General features: G+C 45.5%; 1 protein-coding gene across 4 annotated transcripts; it reads left to right on the top strand.

The window, feature by feature from the left end:
• The first annotated feature begins 9,602 nt into the window (after positions 1 to 9,602).
• Positions 9,603 to 21,903, top strand: MFSD9 (major facilitator superfamily domain containing 9). Of its 4 annotated transcripts, XM_053384237.1 has the most exons (7): positions 9,757 to 10,107; positions 11,723 to 11,806; positions 13,639 to 13,712; positions 15,311 to 15,354; positions 16,528 to 16,677; positions 18,082 to 18,291; positions 18,926 to 21,903. In XM_053384237.1, the coding sequence occupies exons 1-7, from the start codon at positions 9,880 to 9,882 to the stop codon at positions 19,714 to 19,716; spliced, it is 1,581 nt and encodes a 526-aa protein (XP_053240212.1). In that variant the 5' UTR covers positions 9,757 to 9,879; the 3' UTR covers positions 19,717 to 21,903. The 4 variants fall into 4 exon arrangements, with proteins under 4 accessions (XP_053240211.1, XP_053240214.1, XP_053240212.1 ...); XM_053384236.1 differs by lacking the exon at positions 13,639 to 13,712 and having other exon boundaries at positions 9,603 to 10,107; positions 11,723 to 11,810; XM_053384238.1 differs by lacking the exon at positions 13,639 to 13,712 and having other exon boundaries at positions 9,760 to 10,107; positions 11,723 to 11,810; positions 16,548 to 16,677.
• Positions 21,904 to 23,632: the final 1,729 nt, after the last annotated feature.

Here is a 23,632-nt window from a genome sequence, read left to right as displayed (position 1 = left end):
TCAATTTTACTTTTTATATACAAAATCACTCCTCTTTTCTTTGTCTGAAGATATAAATTCATTTCCGAGTCTTTTGTTAATCAGAATTCTCCTGTGCCTCTTTGCCACATGTGTCTCCTGCAGACAGATTATATCTAAGTTTTTTTTCTTTAGAAATTGTTCCACCTTATTCCGTTTTTTTTTGTCGTTCAGTCCATTAATGTTCCAATTCCATATTTTTAACGCCATATTGTTTCCAATTAATAAAAATGATAATAATTTTTCCTCTAATTTATTTTATTATAATCTTTCCTCTTCTTCCTCTTCTCCTTCTTCTTCTTCTTCTTCTTCTTCTTCTTCTTCTTCTTCTTCTTCTTCTTCAGGCTTTTCTCCAATTTTCATCTTCTCCCCCAGATCCTTCACTCTTTTAACATCCACTCCTCCTGTTGCTCCTTTGACTTCTTCTTCTTCCTCTGTTAGTAATTCTTTATATTTTCTCTGGAATTTGCCTGTCTCTTCCGGGCTGGTCAGTCTGTGCCTCTTATTTTTGTAAATAAAAGATATCCCTTCTGGGAACTCCCATTATCCCTATATTGTTCTTTTTGAGAATTTGCACCTGTGGCTTATAGGGGTCTCTCCGTTTTAACAATCTAAATGGAATATCTTTAAAAATGATTATGTAACTGCCATCTATAGATAATCTTTTTTCTCTATTTTTTTGAAGTACCAAATTTCTCATGTCTCTATCCTTAAAAGTTATAAGACAGTCCCCTGGAAATTTTCTTGCCTTAGTCATTCTCACTTTCATTCTGAAAGCATTCTGTACTGTACTTGCCCCCTCCTCTACTTGTAACTCCAACCATTGTGCCAATTCTGTTACTAATTTTTGTCTGATATTCTCACCTTGGCTTTCTGGTACCCCCCTCAGCCTTAAGTTGACTTCCCGTTGCCGAAGTTCATTCATGGAGATCGCATCCCACATTTCTTCTTGTGATTTATTGGTTTCCAAGAGACCTACCCTGATTTTATCATCTTCACGTTTCAATTCCTTCATTTCCAATTTTGTCCTTTTCATTCCTTCCTCTAACGCATGAGTTCTCTTGGATACCTCTTTAATTTGCCCTTTCAATTCATTTACTGTTTCATCTATTTTCTTGTCCATTTTCCCAATCTTTGAGTCCACCTGTTCTATTTTTGTTTCCAAATTCTTCTCACTTTGTCTGATCTCTGCAAACATTTTTAATATTACGGTTCTGAAATCTGATTCTTGCTTAGACCCCTTTCTTTCTGCCGGAGTCCCCCATCCCCACCTTTCTTTGGTGGATGAGACATTTTGTACAAATATGTTAGTAGTGCACCAATTAAGTATAAGACCTATTTCAATATTAGAATCACCAATCCCCAAAAAAGAAAATATAAATCAGTTTTACAAATATTTTACAAAGCTGAGAGCAAATTCCAATCAATTAAATTCACTAAAGTTCAGTATATTTGGTTCTGATGTATTTATAATAAATAGTTTTGAATAAAGTTCCAATATCTTTGTCTTTTTGGCACCAATTAGGCTAATCCACCAATAGGATAATCCGAAAGCCCCCCCCCAAAAAAAGAAACCAAAATTCAAATTGTAATCCCTCCGGGGGTATCCAAAGTTTAAGTTGAAATCAGATGCTTAGATCAACTCTTAAATCTTCATGCCTCCATTTAGGCTATTCCTTATAGAGTCATTTGTAAAATATTTTTTTAGAACCACTCTTAGTCTTCTTGCCCTCAATTGGGCTAAATTCCACAGAGATTCAGACCAGCAAAAGGTTCCAAAAGAAATTCAGGCAGACCAGAGTTCATCCCCCAAAAGTAAAAATCCAACCTTCAAAAACGACAGGCCAGCCCAGGGAGTCCAGCAAACACCAGAAAAACAAGTTGTAATTTCTCCCCCATCCACCAGGAGTCCACCATCCGGCAAAAAAAAAAAGAAAAAAAGAGAAAAAAAAGTCTGCCCAGCTTTTGTTTTAACTTCCCAAAAACAATGGCAATAGTGGCCTGTCCATAAAAATTATTTAGAGTTATTTAAGGTTGTCTGAAGTTATTTATGGTTATGTAAAGTCAAAATCTCGAAGGAAAAAGCACCAAAGACGCACCTTCTTCCCCCTTCCTCTTCCAAAGCACACAAAGACAATGAGCAATGGAGTCTAAACAATGAAACGATGGAATCTTCCATTGTGCAGAACTTTCAAAGTGAAACTTGATTTCCCTTCTTTCCCACCATCACAAAGAGGACTAAAAGTAACAAAATATTATCCCTTTGCTCCCCCTCTACTTTCCTCTTTTGCCAGTTATTTTGTATCTTCAAATGTAATCAGAGAAAGTTAGAGAGGAGAGAGAAACTTTGGCCGCTAGCGTCACTCACGTTTTCCTCCGCTTTGTTTAGATCTCTGCGTCCGCGATGATTTCAGATAAGAATTGAGCTCTTTTTGACTTCCTTTTGTTCAAATCTTTCCTTAAATGACATCCAGATTACTTTTGTCCTTTTTTTGAGCTCGAAATTCCTTTTTTTTGAGAATCCAGCGCTTCTCCTACAGGCTCGGGGCTTCGCTTTTTCGGAGATAGCTATGGCTTCCCTCAGCCCGCTTCTCCCCCCGCCGTACTCTTTGCTCCAAACCGGAGTTACCTGACGGCCGGGAGGTCCGCGTTTTGGCTCCGCGGGAACCAGTGTATCTGAACACCCTCCAGATACTTTTCAGGGGACCACGGCGCCCTGTGGAACCCCTATTTTTCTCCGAAAAGCTCGGGATTCTCTGCTGGGAAGAAATCCCTGCCTGAGTCGGAGTCGCGCTGAACCGGAAGTCCAGCTGTCCTTTGTCAACAACAAATTGTCGCTGTTTTTTGTGTTGAATATATGCTATATGGTAATTTATGGACATATAAAAAAGCAGAGACATCACATTGCCAGCAAAGGTCCGTATAGTTAAAGCTGTAGTTTTCCCAGTAGTTATGTATGGAAGTGAGAGCTGGACCATAAAGAAGGCTGATCGCCGAAGAATTGATGCTTTTGAATAATGGTGCTGGAGGAGACTCTTGAGAGTCCATGGATTGCAAGAAGATCAAACCTATCCATTCTTAAGGAAATCAGCCCTGAGAGCTCACTGGAAGGACAGATCCTGAAGCTGAGGCTCCAATACTTTGGCCACCTCATGAGAAGACTCCCTGGAAAAGACCCTGATGCTGGGAAAGATGGAGGGCACAAGGAGAAGGGGACGACAGAGGACGAGATGGTTGGACAGTGTTCTCGAAGCTACCAGCATGAGTTTGACCAAACTGCGGGAGGCAGTGGAAGACAGGAGTGCCTGGTGTGCTCTGGTCCATGGGGTCATGTAGAGTCGGACACGACTAAACGACTAAACAACAACAATTTATGGACCTAATAGGTATCTAAACTATTTGCACATAACAAATAGGAGCCTACACAACACAAAACACTGTTGCTATATGTAGATTTTATTTGTTTTTTTATCTTAGATTTTGGAAATGTACATCCAGTGTTATTGTTTTTTCTTTATTTTTGGGGGGGCCCCAAGAGAGTGGGGCCCTAAGCTATAGCTTGTTTAGCTTATACATAAATCCGGCACTGGCCCAGATTGCAATTGCCCAGGCTGCCTAAACGCCATGCATTTAAAGCCAGTCCACATACCCCTACCCCAAGGAATCCTGGGAACTGGGGTTTGTTAAGGGTGCTGAGAACTGTAGCTCTGTGCAGGGTAAACAATTGCTAGGGTTATTTGCTGGGGGGATTTTAAATGTGCTTTCTTTTAAAAAATGTATACAGCGAGCTCGTGACAGACTCAAGCTTCAGAAAAGGAACCAGTAATGTCAAGAGGTCATGCCTAGAAAGAGAGCTATGACTGTGTGTTGCTGTTCAGCAAAGATAGGGCAATATAAGAATGATGAGCCAAACAAGCTTCAATCCGACTAGAAAACTTAAGCCACATTTGCTTTGTCCTGAAGACTGGTGGTACACCTATGCGCACCAACCACATTTCTTAACACATTTCTATTACCATCCAGAAGAACAAGGGGTTCTTCTTTGATTACAGTTTGAATCAGAATCATAATGAAATATACTCAGAGTCGCAAGGTGATTTCATGCTCTTTATTCAGCTCATAGTGGTGAGGAGGAATGAATGAGAGTCCCCTCAAAGTATCTGCTTTATATACATTATTTACACAATGGGCTACACATGATTGGCTAATTCCGGAATTCTACTGTAAGCCAATCAGGTTGTGGATTCACTTCTATCTGGAGCATGATTGGGTAGTTCCTGCCAACCAATCATACTGCTGCATTGTTCTAGGACCAATCAGACTGCTGCATTCTGAATCCTATTGTTCTAGGACCAATCAGACTGCTGCCTTTTGGATCCTATTGTTCTAGGACCAATCAGACTGCTGCAGTTTGGATCCTATTCAACTCAGTACATAACACCCCTCCCCTCTAAGTTCCAGTCCTGCCCGGGAGGTCGCATTCATAGTCCTCGAGGTACGCTGGCGGCCTACGTGTGCGTTGCGGCCTGGGGTGTTCCCTGGTCCGGGGTTCAGGTTCTGGCTCGTGTTCCAAGGATGCTGGCTGTGATGGGGCTATTTGGTCTGGCGCAACCGGCTCGCTCAGTCGTGGTTCTGGTTCCGGTGTCCTTTCGGCCTCGCAGGTCCTCTCTGTATTTACTGATTCTGCCTCTCCTGCTGGCCCCTCGTGCTCTATGGGCCTCACTGCCCCTCTGTTCCCTTGGGACTCCTCTGACCTTTCCTCCTCCTGGTTTTCTCCCGGGAATCGTCGCCGTATCTGGTCGCAGTGGCGGCGCCAGCATTGCCCCCCATCTGTTAGCACCTCATACGACACGGGGCCAGTGACCCTGGTGACTGTGGCGGGTACCCATGCTGGGCCTGCCCCAAAATTCTTTGCGTACACTGGGTCCTGGGCCTCGAAGGTCCGGGGGTTCCTGCCTTCCCCCACCACTACCTCATCCTGAGCTCTATCGGGGTGAAGGCGGTCCAATCTGATTGCAAGGCGCCGACCCATTAGTAGTTCAGCGGGGCTCCGGCCAGTCGTTGAGCTGGGGGTGCTGTGCTGTGCTAGAAGGAATGTGGCAAGGCGGTACTCCCAATCCCCTTGCGTCATGCGGCGAAGGGTGTCCTTGGTGGTCCGCACCATGCGTTCTGCTTGGCCATTGGTGGCAGGATGGAATGGTGCCGAACGGATGTGGCGGATGGCGTTCTGCGCTGTGAAGGTTTGGAATTCTCCTGACGTAAATGCAGTCCCGTTGTCTGAGACGAGAGTGTCAGGGAGCCCGTGGGTTGCAAACAGCCTGCGTAGTACCCGGATGGCTGCGGACGTAGAAGTGGACGGTACCAGTGCGACTTCCAGCCATTTGGTGTAGGAGTCCACCACTATGAAGAATGTTTTCCCCTGAAAGGGGCCAGCGAAGTCCACATGCAGGCGTGACCATGGTGCTCGGGCGGACTCCCAGGACTGGACTGGGGCCCTTGGGGGATCTGGGCGGGATTCTTGGCAGGCCTGGCAGTGTTTGACCCAGGCCTCTATCTCTCCGTCGATCCCCGGCCACCACACATAACTCCTGGCAAGGGCCTTCATTCTTACTACCCCTGGGTGTGTCTCGTGTAGGGCTGTGAGGACCCTTTTGCGGAGGGGCTGGGGAACAACGACCCTGCTTCCCCATAACAGGCACCCCTTGTGGGCCGACAGTTCATGTTTGCGGGTTGTGTAGCCGGCGAATTCTGGCCCGGGGCTGCTGCTGGGCCATCCCCTCCACACCCAGTCCAGGACCCGGGAGATGACCCTATCTTTCTTGGAATGGTGTGCAACTTCTTGTGCCTGAATGGGGCGGTCGGGAAGCAGCTCCAGGCTCATAACCTCTTGTGCAGGTGCTGGGTCGGGGCCTGTTTCCGGTAGTGGTAGCCTGCTGAGGGCATCCGCATGGCCCATCGCCTTTCCCGGACGGTGAATCAGTGCATACTGGTAGCTGGCAAGGAAAATTGACCACCTGAGGACGCGAGGAGACAGCACTTGGGGGGTCTGCTTTTCAGGGGCAAATAAGCCAAGCAACGGCTTGTGGTCAGTCACCACGGTGAAGGGCCGCCCGTACAAGAAATCATGGAATTTTTTTACTCCCTTCACAATTGCCAGACCCTCCTTGTCGATTTGCGAGTAGTTCCGCTCGGTTGCGTTGAGTGTCTGGGAAAAGTATGCCACCGGTACCTCTCTTCCATCCGGGAGTTGGTGTCCCAGGACAGCGCCAATTCCATAGGGCGAGGCATCGCATGCTAGCACCACCGGCAGCCTCTCGTCGAAGTGTGCCAAGACCGAGTTTGAGACAAGCAAGTCCTTGACTGCCTGGAATGCGGCCTCCTGGCGCTGGCCCCACACCCAAGGGGCCCGCTTGTCCAGGAGTCTGTGTAGGGGCTCTGCTACCGCCGCCTTGTGGGGAAGGAAGGAATGGTAAAAGTTCAATAGTCCCAAGAAGGCCTGAAGTTCAGTCTTGTTCTTGGGCGCTGGGGCATCACAAATGGCCCGTACCTTGTCCCCAGTCGGGTGGACCCCTTCTGCGTCCACCATAAATCCCAGAAAGTCCACCTGAGGCACTCCTAGTAGACATTTTTCCCGCTTCACCTTGAGACCCGCCGTCTGGAAACGGTGCAGAACGGTGCGGAGGCGGTCCTCAAACTCCTTTGGTGTGGGCCCGGCAATCAACACATCATCGAAGAAGGGGGTGACGCCAGGAATCCCTTTAAGTAGAGAGTCCATTAGATTCTGGAATATGCCTGGTGCCACGCTGACACCGAATTGCAGCCGCTTTACCCTGAATGCTCCTCTGTGCGTCACAATCGTCTGTGCCTCTGCTGTGGCCTCATCTACTGGCAGCTGTTGATATGCTTGGGCCAAGTCCAGCTTGCCAAAAATTTTCGACCCAGCCAGGGTGGCAAGAACATGGCTGACCACTGGCACTGGGTATGCATGGGCCGTGAGGGCCTTGTTTATGGTACATTTGTAGTCTGCGCAGATGCGGACTGAACCATTAGGCTTGACGGGCGTGACGATTGGGGTTTCCCAGGGGGCATTAGGCACCGGCTCCAGCACTCCTTGCTCCACGAGCCGGTCCAATTCCTCGTCTATACGGGGTTTCAGGGCGAACGGGACCCGGCGGGCCTTGAGCCTGACTGGTCGTACTGCGGGGTCAAGCTGTAGAGCAATGGGGGGGCCCGTATACTGTCCCAATTTCCCATCGAAAACCCCCGGAAATTCCTTGCATATGGCGTCCACGTCCTCTTGTAAGCTAGTGTGGTTCACCCCGGTGACGGCTAGCCCCAGTGGTCCAAACCATGCCAATCCCAGTAAGCTAATGTAGGGGCCCTTGACCACAAGCAAGTCCAGTTGCCGCGTCCGCCCTCGGTATTGCACCCTGAAGGTCCCCACCCCCATTGTGGGGACCTTACGTTTTTGGAAGTCCCGGAGGGTGAATGGGGCCGGCCTGAGTTTGGGACCCCCAGTAGGACACAGTTTCCTTAAGGTCCTTGCCGAGATTATGGATAGAGTTGAACCCGTGTCAAGCTCCATGCGGCATGGGGCCCCCTCTATCTGTACGTCAACATAAATTTTCTCTACGTTGGGGTGGGGCAACTGGTATACCTGGAAGTCCGTGAGCTCTGTCGAGTTGCCTTGGTGCGTTGGGCCCCGGGACCTGGGGCTCTTGGATTGGTCATCTGATGCCTGGCGTCGGGTGGGCCGAGCCCGACACACCCGGGCGATGTGTCCCAATTTTCTGCACTGCCTGCACTCTGCGTTGCGGAAACGGCAGGTCCTCCTCTCGTGACTTTCTCCACAGCTTGCGCAGCTCCCTCCTTCTCGTCGAGGCAGCTGTGGTATGTGGGCTGCTTGAGTGCGCTGCTGTACTCGGTGCACCTCCTCCCTGTCGGATCCTGAGTCGTCGGTGAGGTCTTCGTGGTGGACCCTCGGTTGGGACAGCTGGCTCGGCCGTGCCTCTTGCGTCGACCTCTCGGCAGCTTCCGTTGCCAGGGCCTCCTCCAGAGCGACCTGGAACGTTAGGTCCTTCTTAGCGTAGAGGCATCGTTGCAGCTTCTCATCCTTCAGGCCACCGACGAGGCGGTCACGAAGCATGTTCTCCAGCTCTGAGAAGTTGCAGAACCGGGCGGCTTGGCGGAGAGAGGTCACAAACCCAGTTATGGTTTCCCCAGGGGCTTGCCGCTTTGCGTAGAAGGCATTTCGACGAGCCACCACTGAGGGCTGCGGCGAAAAGTGCCCCTTCAGCTGTTCCATTATTGTTTTGTATGGAACAGTAGCGACGTCTTCAGGCGCAAGGAGAGCCCGGGCGATTTCAAACGTCTCCTCTCCGCAGACGCTGAAGAATATCGCCCTCTTCTTGGCGTCTTCTTCGTCGGTGACCCCTTTGGCTTCTAGGAGGAAGGTGAAACGGGAGGCGTACGCTTCCCAGTCTCCCGATGCTGGGTTGAACGGCGAGAAGCTGTTGTCGGTTGCCATTCTGAGTTCCTTGTGTCCCGGAGCTGAAGCCTGGATACACGGTGCGAGGCAGCGGTGCGGCAAGTGGCGGTGCTGCGGTGCTGTGTGTGGCAGTCAGCTCAGCGGGATCCCACCTTCGTCGCCAGTGAAATATACTCAGAGTCGCAAGGTGATTTCATGCTCTTTATTCAGCTCATAGTGGTGAGGAGGAATGAATGAGAGTCCCCTCAAAGTATCTGCTTTATATACATTATTTACACAATGGGCTACACATGATTGGCTAATTCCGGAATTCTACTGTAAGCCAATCAGGTTGTGGATTCACTTCTATCTGGAGCATGATTGGGTAGTTCCTGCCAACCAATCATACTGCTGCATTGTTCTAGGACCAATCAGACTGCTGCATTCTGAATCCTATTGTTCTAGGACCAATCAGACTGCTGCCTTTTGGATCCTATTGTTCTAGGACCAATCAGACTGCTGCAGTTTGGATCCTATTCAACTCAGTACATAACACATAAGAATCTTTATTTGCATCAGCAATAAAATAAACTGAAGAGAGGTAAAAACTTAACTACAGAAAATACATTTTGGGGTTTTACATTATAATCAAATAATAGATCTTATTCTAATTGCCCCCACTAAAAATATTGCAGTTTGATATATAATCCATGAGGATAAATACACCCTTTTTCTTTAATCAAAAATAAGGATAATGGATTTGAGAAAACACTCCAAAGCCAACGTTATTAGGTCATCCAGCCGAAGTGTCACAAAGCTGTGAGAGACGGTTTTTTATTTTTATTTTACAAAAGGGTGAAGGGGAAAATATTTCTGTCAGAGTCACAGAACTTTAGCGCTGGAAGGAATGACGAGAGTCACCGAGTCCAACCTTTTGCTGAAATGAAGCTTACTTAGCCCAGTGTGGGGTTCTCCAGAGACTACAACTCCCATCATCCCTAGCGACCAGGTCAGGGACGATGGGAGTTGTAGCCCAACGGTGGCGGAAGCTCCAAGTTTGAGGCAACACCGGACTACAACTCCCATCGTCCCTTTAGCTAGCAGGACCTGTAGTCGGGGATGATGGGAGGTTATGCGACCCAAGTTCGGCAAAAAGCTCTGTCGAGGCTATATGCCCCGCCCATCCTCTCCTTCCCTCTCCTCACAAGCGAATGACGATTCCCCTCAGAACGCCGAGCCGGCGCTGCGCAGGCGCGGAACCTCTCTTAGACCCCGCCTTCGGGGGCGGGGCGGAGCGGCTGCCGCTCCCCGGCGGAGCCTCCCTGCTGTTCTCCCGGCCGCTGCGCCGGTTGTGTTTCCCCGTTTCCTGGTCCCCGCGGCTCCTCCGCCCTCGCATGGCGAATGGGAGGCGCGGCAGGGACCGGGTGCCGCCGGCGCTGCAGGGCGGCCCCCTCGGCGCGCGGGGGGCCGAGACGGAGGCGGAGTCGGCCGAAGAGGAGGTGGTATTGGCGGCAACGCCGCTGCGGATGCCCTCGGTGCCGTCGACGTCGTCCTTGCGCGGCGGCGGAGGGGTCACCTGGCCCAGCCGCTTCGTCCTCTGCCTCTACGCCGTGGGCTTCCTGGTGAGCTGGGCCTCGGCGGGCAAGGAGGCCGGGGGAGACCCCGGGGCCGGCAGGCGAAGCCCCCTGAGGGGGTCGGGGAGAGAGAGGACAGACCTCTCTCAGAAAAAAACACCCCCCCCCTTGAACTCGTGCCTACCGAGGAGAATGCACTCTGCACATGTTCAGAGGCGCGCGCGCGCACTGCACCGCTGGCTCCTCACCAGCTATAAAGCCTGCCACTAAAAAACCAGTCTTTTCTTCCCCCAAACTTCGGCCGCCCACCTGCTTTTGGACTACAGTTTCCCCCATCGTCCCTGACCACTGGCCCTGCTGGCTAGGGATGGCAATGTTTTAGGAACAAAATAAAAAATAAAATTCCTTCCAGTAGCACCTTAGAGACCAACTAAGTTTATTGGTATGAGCTTTCGTGTGCATGCGCACATGCCCTAAGCATAGCTGTCAACTTTCAGATTTGAAAATAAGGGATCAGCAGCCTCACCTGTCCTGGGGACAGTCTACGGGATATCTAACAATCCGGGATAGCAGCGGGAAAGGGTGCTGGACAGCTATGACCATGAGCACCAAATGTACACGGCCATTTGGAACACAGAAATAAAGAAAAGTCATCAAACCATCAAATCTAGCATGCGGGGTAGGGGGGCACCTCAGTTATGTAATTCGGCATTTGAATGATTGGTATTAGTAATTGTATTATAATTTTGTGTTATAATAAGGCTATTATTGGATTGTAACGCGGTGGCGCTGTGGGTAAAACCTCAGTGCCTAGGACTTGCCAATCGCATGGTCGGCGGTTCGAATCCCCGCGGCGGGGTGCGCTCCCGTCGTTTGGTCCCAGCGCCTGCCAACCTAGCAGTTCGAAAGCACCCCCGGGTGCAAGTAGATAAATAGGGACCGCTTACCAGCGGGAAGGTAAACGGCGTTCCGTGTGCTGCGCTGGCTCGCCAGATGCAGCTTGTCACGCTGGCCACGTGACCTGGAAGTGTCTTCGGACAGCGCTGGCTCCCGGCCTCTAGAGTGAGATGAGCGCACAACCCTAGAGTCTGTCAAGACTGGCCCGTACGGGCAGGGGTACCTTTACCTTTAACTGAAAATTAATCAAATGGTACAGTGGTACTACCAGGGATGATTTGGGGGGCACATGTCCAGGACCATGCCACTGCAGAATGAGCAGGACAGCCCCCTGCTCTCAGATGCAGTAGGGCTAGTTTATCACATCTGTAAGTGAAATGATGCACAGTGCTGTCTTGAAGAGTTCCTTCAGGCCTAAAATCCTAACGGCGTACACCATTAGGTGTACACACTACATTCAGCAACCATGCCACATAATTCACACACCCTCCCCACCCCCACAGTCCAGAGGTGTTCCTTAAATGGGAGTTTTATAAGCAAGTGTAGTCATATTTGTTTTATATTACCGGGACAGGTCTTTTCCTTGGGATGCAACAATAGAACGTGAAGCAAAAGCAAGTGATTACACAACATACTAGGTTTCTGTGTTGTGCAAAAGTTGCTGTGAAATTACAGTGACGGTACATAACTGTACATCACAGTGCATAACTGGCCTGGGTATATATATATGCTTAAGTCGCTGAAAATCTGTGTTGTCTGTTTCCAGGATTTCTTTGGTGTCAGCATGATTGTCCCCTTATTAAGCCTTCACATCAAATCTATAGGAGCAAGCCCAACAGTTGCAGGAGTGGTAGGTGAGCACGTCATCTAACCTTGTAAGCAATTGGAGGAAGTGTGCCTTCCTTTTCAGCGAAAGGCTGTGGAAACCAGCCAGTCCGAAGCAGCAGGGTCTCACTCAGAAGCCTCCAGTATAAAAATGTGCAAGTTGTCATTTAAGTTAGCAACAGTTGTTAATGGACCTGGGGATAGAAAATGAAAGACTCCCTATACCCTGCTAAGCAGCCAGCAGTGAGGGCCTTTTCTTGAAAGTCTGTCTGTGACATCACAAGGCTGGCTCTTGAACAGCTGACTTACTTGAAAGCCTTTAGCACAGAGCGCCTTTCACCAGTTTGGGTTGGTGTGCCCAGCTGAGACTTCTGGACGGAGATAGTCTGGCCATAGTTACCCATACGCTTGTTACACCCCCCCTGAAGTATTGCAAAGCATTATACAGTGTGGGAGCCAGTGTGGTGTAGTGGTTAAGAGCGGTAGATTCGTAATCTGGGGAACCGGCTTTGCATCTCCACTCCTCCACATGCAGCTGCTGGGTGACCTTGGGCAGGTCACACTTCTTTGAAGTCTCTCAGCCCCACTCACCTCACAGAGTGTTGTGGGGGAGGAAGGGAAAGGAGAATGTTAGCCGCTTTGAGACTCCTTAAAGGGAGTGATATCAAATCCAAACTCTTCTTCTTTTTCTTCTTATACACTGTGTTCTCTATGAAAATGGTTCTGAAACTTCAGTTAGAGCAGGTTGTGCTGACCAGAGTTTTGATTATTTACTTGCATCATTTCTTGCCAACTGTAGAACTTCTCTGGCTGCCTATTGACTTCTGGGCCCAGTTTAAAGTGCTGGTGCTTCTTTTTAAAGCCCTAAATAGGTTGGGACCTAAGTATTTGAAGGAATACCTTCCCTTCCCTCCCATACCAGCTGCCCACACACTAAAGTCACGTGGGCAAGTCCCTTTATTTCAGTGGGTATTCTCTGAGCATTACATAGTTGGATATCACCCTTTGTGATTATCATAAAAGAAACAGAAAGTCTAATGACTAAACCAGTTGTCATTTACATTTTGCATTACGTTACTAGTAAGGCGGGAAGAAGCTGGGCTTAATTATACCATAAGGGGGAAACTCACTACAACTGCTGTTTAGATATTAAATCTGTAAGGAAGAATCCTACCGAGAACATGCCGGGAGTCATATAATATCTCAGAACTCCATCTCTAACTTCAGAGCCAATGTTGGATCCTCCCTTTTGTAGAAACATCTAACTACCACCAGAGCTCTGGCATTGGTAGAGCCAAAGGCAGGTGGGGGGGGTGTTGGAAACAGTTTGGGGGCATGTTGGGCAAGACCAAGAATTGGCCTGGATCCAAACCATATTAGCAGCACAGGATGTTCCCAAACTGGGAAGATATTTAGAAAACCTTGTGAATTTCCTACAGTTTCCAGTGGGAAGGAAATGGTTGGTTGGTTGGTTTAAAAAATCAACAACCAGAAAAAGCGCAGAAAAATGCAAAAGTGCTCCTCTGCCTTTGTTTCCACTCTGCTGATAAGAGCCCTGATGAGAGCTTTGTCTAAGGCAATCAATCTCTGGGGCTTGCCTCCCCTTCCTTAGAACTGCAGCTTGAGTATGCTTAGTTGATGGCCATCACCACAGCTTATGATAGTGAAATTTGTATGTTTTATGTGAAGAAATGCTTCTTTTTCTCCTGCACCTATTCCAGTAATTTGCACTGATGTACCTGTGCTCTAACTTATTGAAGACGGTTTCTTTTTTCTTTCTCACCACTGTTTTCACACTATTTATATTCCCATGTGCAAGTCAAATTGAATTATTCCAAACTACTTTATGCATGTCAGCATCAGGAGACCCCAAAATCAAACCCTGAGTTTATAACTAAGGACTCAACACATTACAATCACTTAATTACGCAGTAAGAATATCAGTGGTTTGCCTTTATTGTGTTCAAATACATGCCAATGAGTTTTTACTTTACTGTAAAACCTCCAGTCTACTATACCGTTCCATTACATTGCCACCAAAGAGAACTCTGATCCAAATTAAATTTGTCTCATAAATAAACCTACAAAAGTTACCAGCCTGCAGCAGCCTGCTGATTTGTATGCTGCATACAGAGAAGGGGGACTTCCTTTTTCTTGTGATTGCTTCGTTTTGTGCTATGTTTGCTCCATCCCTCCTCCACCAATTTGCCCTCACATTTGTGGAATTCCATGCGCTTGCCTTCATGCAGTTCCTTGTTGCTAGTAGACAGGTGATACGCTTCAATGGCCTTTTTCCAAATTCAAACAAAAATGATATATCTGGAAGTGTTTCTTTTAGTAAAATTTAGAAACATGCTATTTCTCAAAGTTCTGAAAGTTCTGAAGTTTTGCTGTGCACAATTCTGGCCTTTAGTATATGTAACTATGCACTGTACTTGCCCAGTACAAACTGCATCCTGTCGTGGCCTCTTAAGATCAGCTGCCATCTGCTGCCCATGTCTGAATCAAGGACAGATAAGTTGTGGCCCTCCAGGTGTTGTTGAACTGCAACTCCCACCAACCCTGGCCCTTGTCCATGTTAGACGGGGTTAATGGGAGTTGGTGTCTCTAAATCTGATGGGCACCATGTTGGGAAAGGTGTGTTAAAATGGCATTGGTTCATAGACTGTTCCTGATTGGTTCAATGTTCCACGGCTGCAGAGTTCCATTGGGCTCAAGCAGTGGATTCAAGCTTCCCACACAAATTTGTGGGAAGGCAACCCCACACAGATTTGTCTGGCATCATATCCCAAGTATTGCAGAAAATATAAGGCATACCTTGGCTTCTTTCAGTGAGTTATTCATACCTCTTCTTTCATCTGTCTTTGACACAGACTCACTAAATGGTGGGATTTTTCCTATTATTTTATTTTATTTTTAAATTACCTAGCCGGAAGAGTCAGTGAGCCAAAGTTTGCAGCTGGAACAAGTCATTTTCCCCCTTCATTGAAAATCTGCAAAAGGCACTCGATATCTTTTTGTACGCAACCGCGCCAGCTAAAATAGTACCGTATATGCAAACAAATGGGGAGCAGGAGAAGAGATACCCACAAAAGAAATTTGGCAGAACAAATTGATAGAATACATAGAACTAGTAACCATGACCAGGAAAGTAAGGAATAAGGATGAGTTAAAGAGAAGAGTGGAGGTGTTTTGGAGATTATCTTAGAGGGTACAATATGCAATTCAACTTACTAGTACGAGTTAACATATGAGCAGCAGATAACAGAAAAAAGGAAGACTTGAGGTGATAATGGGTGAAATATCAGGATATGCCTCAGATCCAGATTTCCCTAGAATGTCACAGAGAGATGGATTGGGGAGTCTTAGGAAAAGAGCTAAGTGGTGGATAACATAAGATGTGTGTATAAAAGCTGGTAAATTGCATAAATAAAAGTTAGAATTGCATACATAAAGGTTTTTTTAAAAAAGAAAGTCTATGAAGTTATAATTCTACTCTGATTTTTAAAAATGCTTCCTTCACTTTTAGGATCTTTATATGGCGTTCTGCAGCTCATTTCCAGTACCTTAGTGGTAAGTTTGGTCACCATTTTTAATGTCTGGAATAGTGTGATGCAGTAGATAGAATGTTGTATTTAAATACAGGCATTCCAGCTTCAATTTCTTGTTGAACTCTTTAGCTTATTGGGTCACTGTGAGTAAGTCAGTATCTCTCAGCTGAGCCTGTCCCATAAGGTTAGTGCGACAATACATACATATGCTGTGGAAGTGATGTGATAAAAAACTAATCAAATTAAAAGTGTATTTTTTGAGTGGGATGCATAGTGACAGAGCTGGCATCTAAGAGCTCCATGGGTAGGCAAACTAAGGCCTGGGGGCCGGATCCACCTGAATCGCCTTCTAAATCCGGCCCGTGGACGGTCCGAGAATCAGCGTGTTTTTACATGAGTAGAATGTGTCCTTTTATTCTAAATGCATCTCTGGGTTATTTGTGGGGCATAGGAATTGGTTCATTTTCTTTTTCCAAAATATATTCCGGACCCTGACAAGGTCTGAGGGACAGTGGACCCCTGTCTGCTAAAGAAACGCAGGGGAGCTTCCATTGTTGTTCAACAAATGACCACCATATGGCAAACTGTATTTGAAACTCCTCCATTTCAAAAGCAATTTGTTGTGCATTATAGGTAGCCTCTTGGGCTGCCTTTATTTTTGGAGACAAGAGAGTAATTAAACCATTACTTCAGATTAATTTTGAAATTTCCGCATGTACTTCAAAATAAGAAGCTGCCCTTTCTGTAGCTGGACTTATTTATTGTTGTTACTGCAGTTCTAGAAAATTATCTAATACATCAGGGAAATGCCATGCGGTTCTTTAGCTTTTACAGGATGGGGTCCCTAAATGGTGGCATTTAGGTTCTTCCTCCCCCCCTTAATCCCAGCCTATAACCAAATGTTTATGTCTCCCCCTCCTTTTCTATAGCTCCAACACCAACCCAAGCAAAAATTGCTTGTTCAAACCAGATATCACAAAACACATTTTTACGTTTGTAATCATACCCGTGTTCAGTACTAGTCAGTGCCACTATCTATCTAAAATATCAACTTCTTTATTTAGCTTAGCTGTTATTGTCACACTATGTTGAGAGTGAAATTATTATCAGAATGCATTAAAACCCCACCCCTTCAATTAATGTTATTTATAATTCCATGGAAATAGGAAGTAGGCAGCTGTGTTGATTTGAACAGGCTCCTTTTGTATTATCCAGGGATCCTGGAGTGATGTGGTGGGAAGACCTTATTGCCTACTTGTCTGCATTATCTTCAGCGCATTGGGTTATTTTATGCTTAGTGTCTCCAGCAATGTGGTTTTATTTGCTGTCGCCCGGATTTTTGTGGGTAAGTAGCTGCTTGGGTATTCATACCCGAGCTCAGTTCATCTTTCAATCAGTAGTGGATAATCATAGCATAGTTCATTCCTCTTACTTCTGAGAAGCACAAATTCTGAAGAGTTAAATGCATTATATGTAATAGAGCCAGTTAAGCACTTTTAATACCATTTTCCCCCAGTGGGAAAGCTATATTTCTCCCATTTTAATTAAGGGGACAAGATTTGAAACGAGGGCCATGGTATGCCCATTCTTGCTATGAGTGATAGAATTATTCAGTGTAGGGCTGTTCTAATAATAATAATAATGATAATAATAATAATAATAATAATAATAATAATAATAATAATAATTATTATTATTATTATTTATTATTTATACCCCGCCCATCTGGCTGGGCCTCCCCAGCCACCCTGGGCAGCTTCCAAAAGAATATTAAGATACTGTGATACATCAAACATTAAAAGCATCCCTAAACAGGGCTGCCTTCAGATGTCTTCTAAAAGTCTGGTAGTTGTTGTTCTTACTTTTAGGATAGCTTTATCCTTCAAAAAAACCTTCCTAGGGTAGCTTACATTTGTTGTTGTTGTTGTTGTTGTTGTTGCCACAGTCAAAAGTTCCCAAAATGCAACCTTTTAATTTCATTATGGCATCATTGGTTAGCAAAGTGGGAGCATCTTGTCCTCCAGCCTTGTAGTAAAGCTAGCAACATTGCAAAGTATCTCCCGCCGGCTGTTTGCTAAAGGTATAGGAAATCTCTAAACAAGAACAGAAACAGCAATCAGTTGCAAAAAGTACATTCTAGTGGGTAAAGGGCACCAGGGAGATCCAGGTTCAAATCTTCACTCAGTCAGGAGGCTGGTTAGTTAATTTTGGACCTGTCACACACAACCTCAGCTGAACCTTGCTCACAGGGCCTTTGTGAGGATGTGAGGGAAAGGCAGAATAAAAATGCGATAGAAACCATGAATTGCAATATTTTTAAGGCTGATATTATAGTTTCAGAATAAAAGCTATTTGATTTAATTTTGTCTTAAAAATAATCTTAAGTATCTGTGATTTTCTTCTCGTAACACTAATGCCCAACTTTAAAATGATCACACAATTAGTCACTTCTGGGGAGGAAGAAGACGAAGAGTTTGGATTTGATATTCCACTTTATCACTCCCCTTCAGGAGTCTCAAAGCTGCTAACATTCTCCTTTCCCTTCCTCCCCGACAACAAACACTCTATGAGGTGAGTGAGGCTGAGAGACTTCAGAGAAGTGTGACTGGCCCAAGCTAGAAATTGAAAAGTAAATTTTATTGCATTTTCAACTTTTCTTTGCTGCCTTTATGACATGGGTTTGACAGTTTGGGATCTGCACTTTTCTAAGTAAATTTCTTCTCTAAACACATTTCTCGTTCGTTTCTAGGTATTTTCAAACACACACACTCAGTTTCCAAAGTTCTCATCTCTGACTTGGTTTCTGAGAAGGACCGCCTCCGAGTAATAGGACATTTCAACGCCGCTGCCAGTATTGGTTTCATTCTGGGGCCTGTTGTTGGAGGCTACCTTACGGAGCTCGAGGGGGGCTTTTATATCACAGCTTTCATCTGTGCTTCCATTTTCATCTTGAATGCTGGTATGTTGCTTGATTTTTTTTTCTCTTGATGCCCCTCCTTTTACAACATAAATGTTGTTATTGTTATCAGTCTTTTGTATATTTATTGACCAACTGCAATAGTTGCATCAATTACGGATGAGGAACCTACAGCTCACAGACCCTCTCCATTTGTCCCCTGGGCCATTTTGGCCAGATGATAGCCATTTGCCCTACAAGTAATTGTCAGATCTCCATAGGCAGCATTCTGTTGTAGCCAATATAATAGATTCAGGTAGGTAGCCGTGTTGGTCTGACGCAATTGAAATAAATTAAAAAATTGTCCAGTAGCACCTTAGAGACCAACTAAGTTTGTTCTGGGTAAAAATCTGAAGAAGTGTGTATGCACACAAAAGCTTATACCCAGAACAAACTTAGTTGGTCTCGTAAGGTGCTACTGGACAATTTTTGTATTTATTTCCAATATAATAGGTAGCAGTGTGCGCTTGGGTTGTGGCAGGCATATGTTGCCCACAACAGTTTCTCTGCTTTGCCCCCAAAGTTTGGCTCCATCTTACGTCAGGCCTGTGTAATACATTTTGATGGGCACTAGGTTATTTCTAGAAAACCGGCAGCACAGCCTCGATTTGTAAAGGTGTCTCAATTTCCTTTGCAGGTCTTTTCTGGATTCTGCTATGGCTTGAAAAGAAAAAGCATGGTAATGACTGGAGCATTATTAACCCAGCAAAAGGCAGTCCCTTACCAGTGGCAAAGCTCAGCTTGCAGAAGGACCCTCTATCTCGCGAAGCCACAAGGAACAGTACACACCCCCAGACCTCTTGGGCTCAGATTGTCTCTGTGTTGAAGAGGATTCGCAGCATTACCCGTTCCGATCTGCGGGACGTCTTCCTGGTACGGCTACTGATGTCGATCGCAGTCATGCTTTACCATAGCAATTTTGTCTTGGCACTTGAAGAGAGGTTTGGGATCAAACCTAAACTCACCGGTTACCTCATAAGCTACAGCAGCGCGCTTGGAGTGGCTGCTGGCTTTCTGCTCGGACCAATTACAAGACTATATAAGCACAATACCTACGCCATCTTACTGCGGTCCACCATCTTCACCTGCGTGCTCACGATGATATATTCTCTCTCGAAGAACGTATGGGCGGTGGTCCTGTCCTCCACCTTTTTAGCATTTTCGACCACCATCGGACGTACTTGCATTACTGATCTCGAGCTGACTTTGGGGGGAGACCACGCCAGTGGTATGCTCATAGGTGTCGGTCAGTCGGTCTCGGCCGTCGGCCGCATACTTTCCCCTCTTCTGTCAGGAATCGCCCAGGAGTTCAGCCCTTGTGGGCCCCCCATTCTCGGGGGCCTGTTGGGATTTATAGCTGTTCTCATCATGGTCCTCAACAAATCACGATACACAGTCATCCGGGGCGCCAGAGTTAAAATGAGATAAGCTGTTAGTGCTGCTACTTAAAAAAGCAACACAACTGAGAGAAATGAAAATGTTAAGGGTTCAGGAGGACTGTTGTTGGGATGCTTTATAACGAAACACTATAGCGTCAAGGAAAGAACAGTTCCCTTATCTTTCATCCTGACCAGTAAACTTAACAGGTAAATTTGAGGCTGGTGAAGGGGCGTTAATTCACACAGCTAATAAGAAATCTTGCTGGTTGTAGTGCAAAGGGAAAGTTGCTGAACATTACATCTATTCAAATAATTTTAAATTGTGATTAAAATCCTGGTGTAGGTTTTTTAAAAACAAGTATGACAATAGGACTAGAGCCTGACTCCAGGTATCTGGTGTATTTCCAAAAGAAAAACAGAGAATGGAAGAGATGTTATCCATTTCTGCTGTGGTCCAGTTAGATCTCAAAATGTGGGGCAGACTTCCTTCAAGCCTCACACATCGTTGCCAGAAGATGCAGGGCAAGGTTTGGACTTTCTGCAGGGCTGTGGTCCTTGTATATGCTTGCAGAGGGAATGAATTTGTAGTTAACATGCAATTTATTAAAGGTGGTGTTCTACTGGTTGTGCCATCTTGGTTTGGAACAATTCTAACACTGAACACTTACTGGGGAAGGGGACCTTAATGACGAATGTGCTTTCGACTTGGGAAGAATACTACCACTCAGGGTCATCAGCTGTGGGGTTTACAAAGCCGCAGCAAAGACTCAAAAGCAGGAAGAGTCCATATTGGGGGTTTTCAATGAGTTTCCTACCTCCTCCTTTGCTACAGGACATCCTACACAAGTTGTTTCCTCTTTATTATGGTTTACTGAAGTGTTGTGTTTCAAGGAATGCATGTTTCCTTTATACTTGAAATAGTACAGGAATGGGGAAAGGCTGCTCTCTGCAGCAGACATCCTTAAAGGAGGCTTGTGACGGCGGCCACATATTTAAAAGAGAGTTTTAACTTGCTTGGCGGCAATTTTGTTGTTGAGTTTGGGGGCTTGGAGGAATTACCTGGTCAGGTTTGTCAGGAGCATTGGTTTCGTACCAAGTGTAATAATGTGATGTAACATGAGAGCATTGAAGCTGGAATCTGTATTACATGTAACTCAAACCTCAAGAGCCACAAACCTTAAACTAACGGTATGCCTTTTTGAAAACAAGTAGATGGAGCTTGCTTCAAAAATATATAGATAGGGATGTCCCTGTTTTGTATTCATCCGTCTTTGATCAGCTGCTTAAAATAGAAACAATTGTCCAATCAACTCCAGCTGAAATATAATGAAATATGGCCTGCTTTTTAGTTAAAATGGCACTGGCACAGGCTTGGACAACTTGGTCCCACTAAGATTAATGCATATTGTAGACTGCAATCTGAGGGAGGCAGCAAAAACAAGAACGCTTGGTAGGCTGCACTCATTTAATAAAACAGATAAGAAAAAAATGTGATGCATTTACAAAACAGACAAGATAGAATTGTCATCCGTACTAAGGCTGCAATTCTAAGCGTATTTATTTAGGGCCTAACTACATATTGCACACAAAAGCAAGGAAATGAACCTTGATGGCCTCACCATCCCAAAAAGCTAGTTGGCAAGGGATGATGTTGAACATTTTTTCTGCCTGCTGCTTCTGCACTCCAGGTTGCACCTCTTCCGCTTTTACTCTCCACACCCTCCAAATGAAAGTTGCATTTGTCATAAAATTTAAGGCTAGAATTTCAAAGCATGTGAGAGTAGCTGTGGTGAGATGGGGATCAGAGCAAAGAGGTGGTGAGTTGGGAGCTGGTTAAGTACCTCTGCCCAAGCGTAGATGCCTTCTGTTCTTAGGAACCTTTGCTTGCTTGAGTGCCGTCCAGGAAGAGGCTCAATTCCTAGGGAAATGTGCGTATGAACATTTACCTGCTCACAGTTCAAAACTGGTCTGCAAAGTTTCTTTTGAAACCGAGCTCAGAAAACAATCTTAACTACTTACATGATGTAGCAGAATAAACATTTAGGAATCATTTCTCGTATCTGTGGAGCATTCGGGACAAAGAACATCTGTAAAAAGAGTCCCTCAGGGATGCATTGTACTTCATTTGAAGGCAGTTTAAAATGGCTTCGCATTGTTCTCTTGAAAGTTAAGAGCTCTTGGAATTACATAACAGTGTTGGTAACTGGAAATAAAAGGGAAAAGAATGTCCACCTTTTCTGCTTGTCGTCAGTTATTGTTGTCTATTTGCTCATTATTCCAGCCAAAGTAATTGCTGGTCTATAAATTGCACATCCCACACAGAGGCTGTTCCAAACAGCTTCCATGTGTTGAGTATTTACACTTGTAAAGTGTTTACACTATTTTTTTATTATTATTATTATTATTATTATTATTATTATTATTATTATTATTTATATACCGCCTTATACCCGGAGGTCTCAGAGTGATTCACAGAACAAAATCAAAATATAAAAGCACAAAAATATATAATCGAAATAAAAACAATACCCCCCAAAAAAAAACCCACATTTTAAAGGGGCACTTGTAGAACAACTTGCTATATGGATTATCAATTGGAGTTTTCACACCATTACCAACTACTCCTAAGGCTGTTTGAGGTGATTGTGTCAAGAACCCTGTGGTGGTGGCAAGCCTTGTAGTTTAGCCATGTTATAAATCACAAACATTTTTGTACTAAATGATAAACAATAGTTACATCACATGTATAGAGTTTGGACTTCCTCACTTTGTCACTGCCTGGTTCCTCAAATATTAGTTTGTTATGTGAGGCATAAACTACCCACATTACTCTGCAATCTTCAATGGGGCTTACTCCAAGGTAAGTATGTATAGGACTCTGTCTTCAAACGATCAACTCTTCTCACAGAGCTTTTAATCACCATTAGCTGATGATTGATACTTTTGTATAAACATGAAGCATTCTGTGTTGGACGCGGGTGGCGCTATGGGTAAAACCTCAGCGCCTAGGACTTGCCAATCGTATGGTCGGCGGTTCGAATCCCCGCGGTGGGGTGCGCTCCCGTCGTTCGGTCCCAGCACCTGCCAACCTAGCAGTTCGAAAGCACCCTCGGGTGCAAGTAGATAAATAGGGACTGCTTACCAGCGGGAAGGTAAACGGCGTTCCGTGTGCTGCGCTGGCTCACCAGATGCAGCTTGTCACGCTGGCCACGTGACCCGGAAGTGTCTGCGGACAGCACTGGCTCCCGGCCTATAGAGTGAGATGAGCGCACAACCCTAGAGTCTGGCAAGACTGGCCCGTACGGGCAGGGGTACCTTTACCTTTACTATTCTGTGTTGGTACAGAGCAAACTGAAAAGAAAGTTGTGTTTTGTATCTTCCAACAGATGGCACTAGAGATTAGGTATTACTTCAGCAGTTCTGCTTCCAAAGCATCCGTAAACTTACTGCAGCACAAACCCAGGAAAAACTAGCCATTTTACCGCCAAATAAAGATGTATTATGCTATTAGAACTGCTTGGGAAATGTTTGTCAAAATCATATTTTTTCATAGCCCCATCCAGTTTATGCTTCATTTCACACTTTGCCATTCTGTATATATATCTTTTCATTTATTAAGCAAATATAACTGTATTTTCCGTGAAATAAAATCCAGATCCATAAAACCTACTGAGAGGATCAAATTCAATTTTGAAGTCAATAAACGAAACAATTTTGGACTGAAAACAACGTATTGAGGTGACTATCCAATCATGAGCTCATTTACTTATCTGTTCAAACTTTGTAGGTTTAAGACAAAAATGACAAAATGCTCCAGAAAAGTGCATATATATTTATAAATTAATATATTTCAAGTGATAAGTTTCAACAACTAAATCCAAAGAGTTGTTGGAATTATCAAGTAGAGGGGCATTTCTGACAATGCATAAGAGCAGTATATTCCCACTTTTCTATTACAGTACCAC

Source organism: Podarcis raffonei, chromosome 4 (genome assembly GCF_027172205.1).
Source record: "Podarcis raffonei isolate rPodRaf1 chromosome 4, rPodRaf1.pri, whole genome shotgun sequence".
In the NCBI taxonomy this organism is placed as follows: Eukaryota; Metazoa; Chordata; class Lepidosauria; order Squamata; family Lacertidae; genus Podarcis; species Podarcis raffonei.
The sequence above is the reverse complement of the archived record's forward strand: the minus strand, read 5'-3'. Positions and strand labels throughout refer to the sequence as shown.

Excerpts from the sequence above, each read along its gene's own strand:
- MFSD9 (XM_053384236.1), top strand. The coding sequence starts at position 9,618 with ATGCGACCCAAGTTCGGCAAAAAGCTCTGTCGAGGCTATATGCCCCGC. Across the intron at positions 10,108-11,722 it reads TCTACGCCGTGGGCTTCCTG|GATTTCTTTGGTGTCAGCAT; the intron begins GTGAGCTGGGCC and ends GTCTGTTTCCAG. Across the intron at positions 16,678-18,081 it reads TGTCGCCCGGATTTTTGTGG|GTATTTTCAAACACACACAC; the intron begins GTAAGTAGCTGC and ends GTTCGTTTCTAG.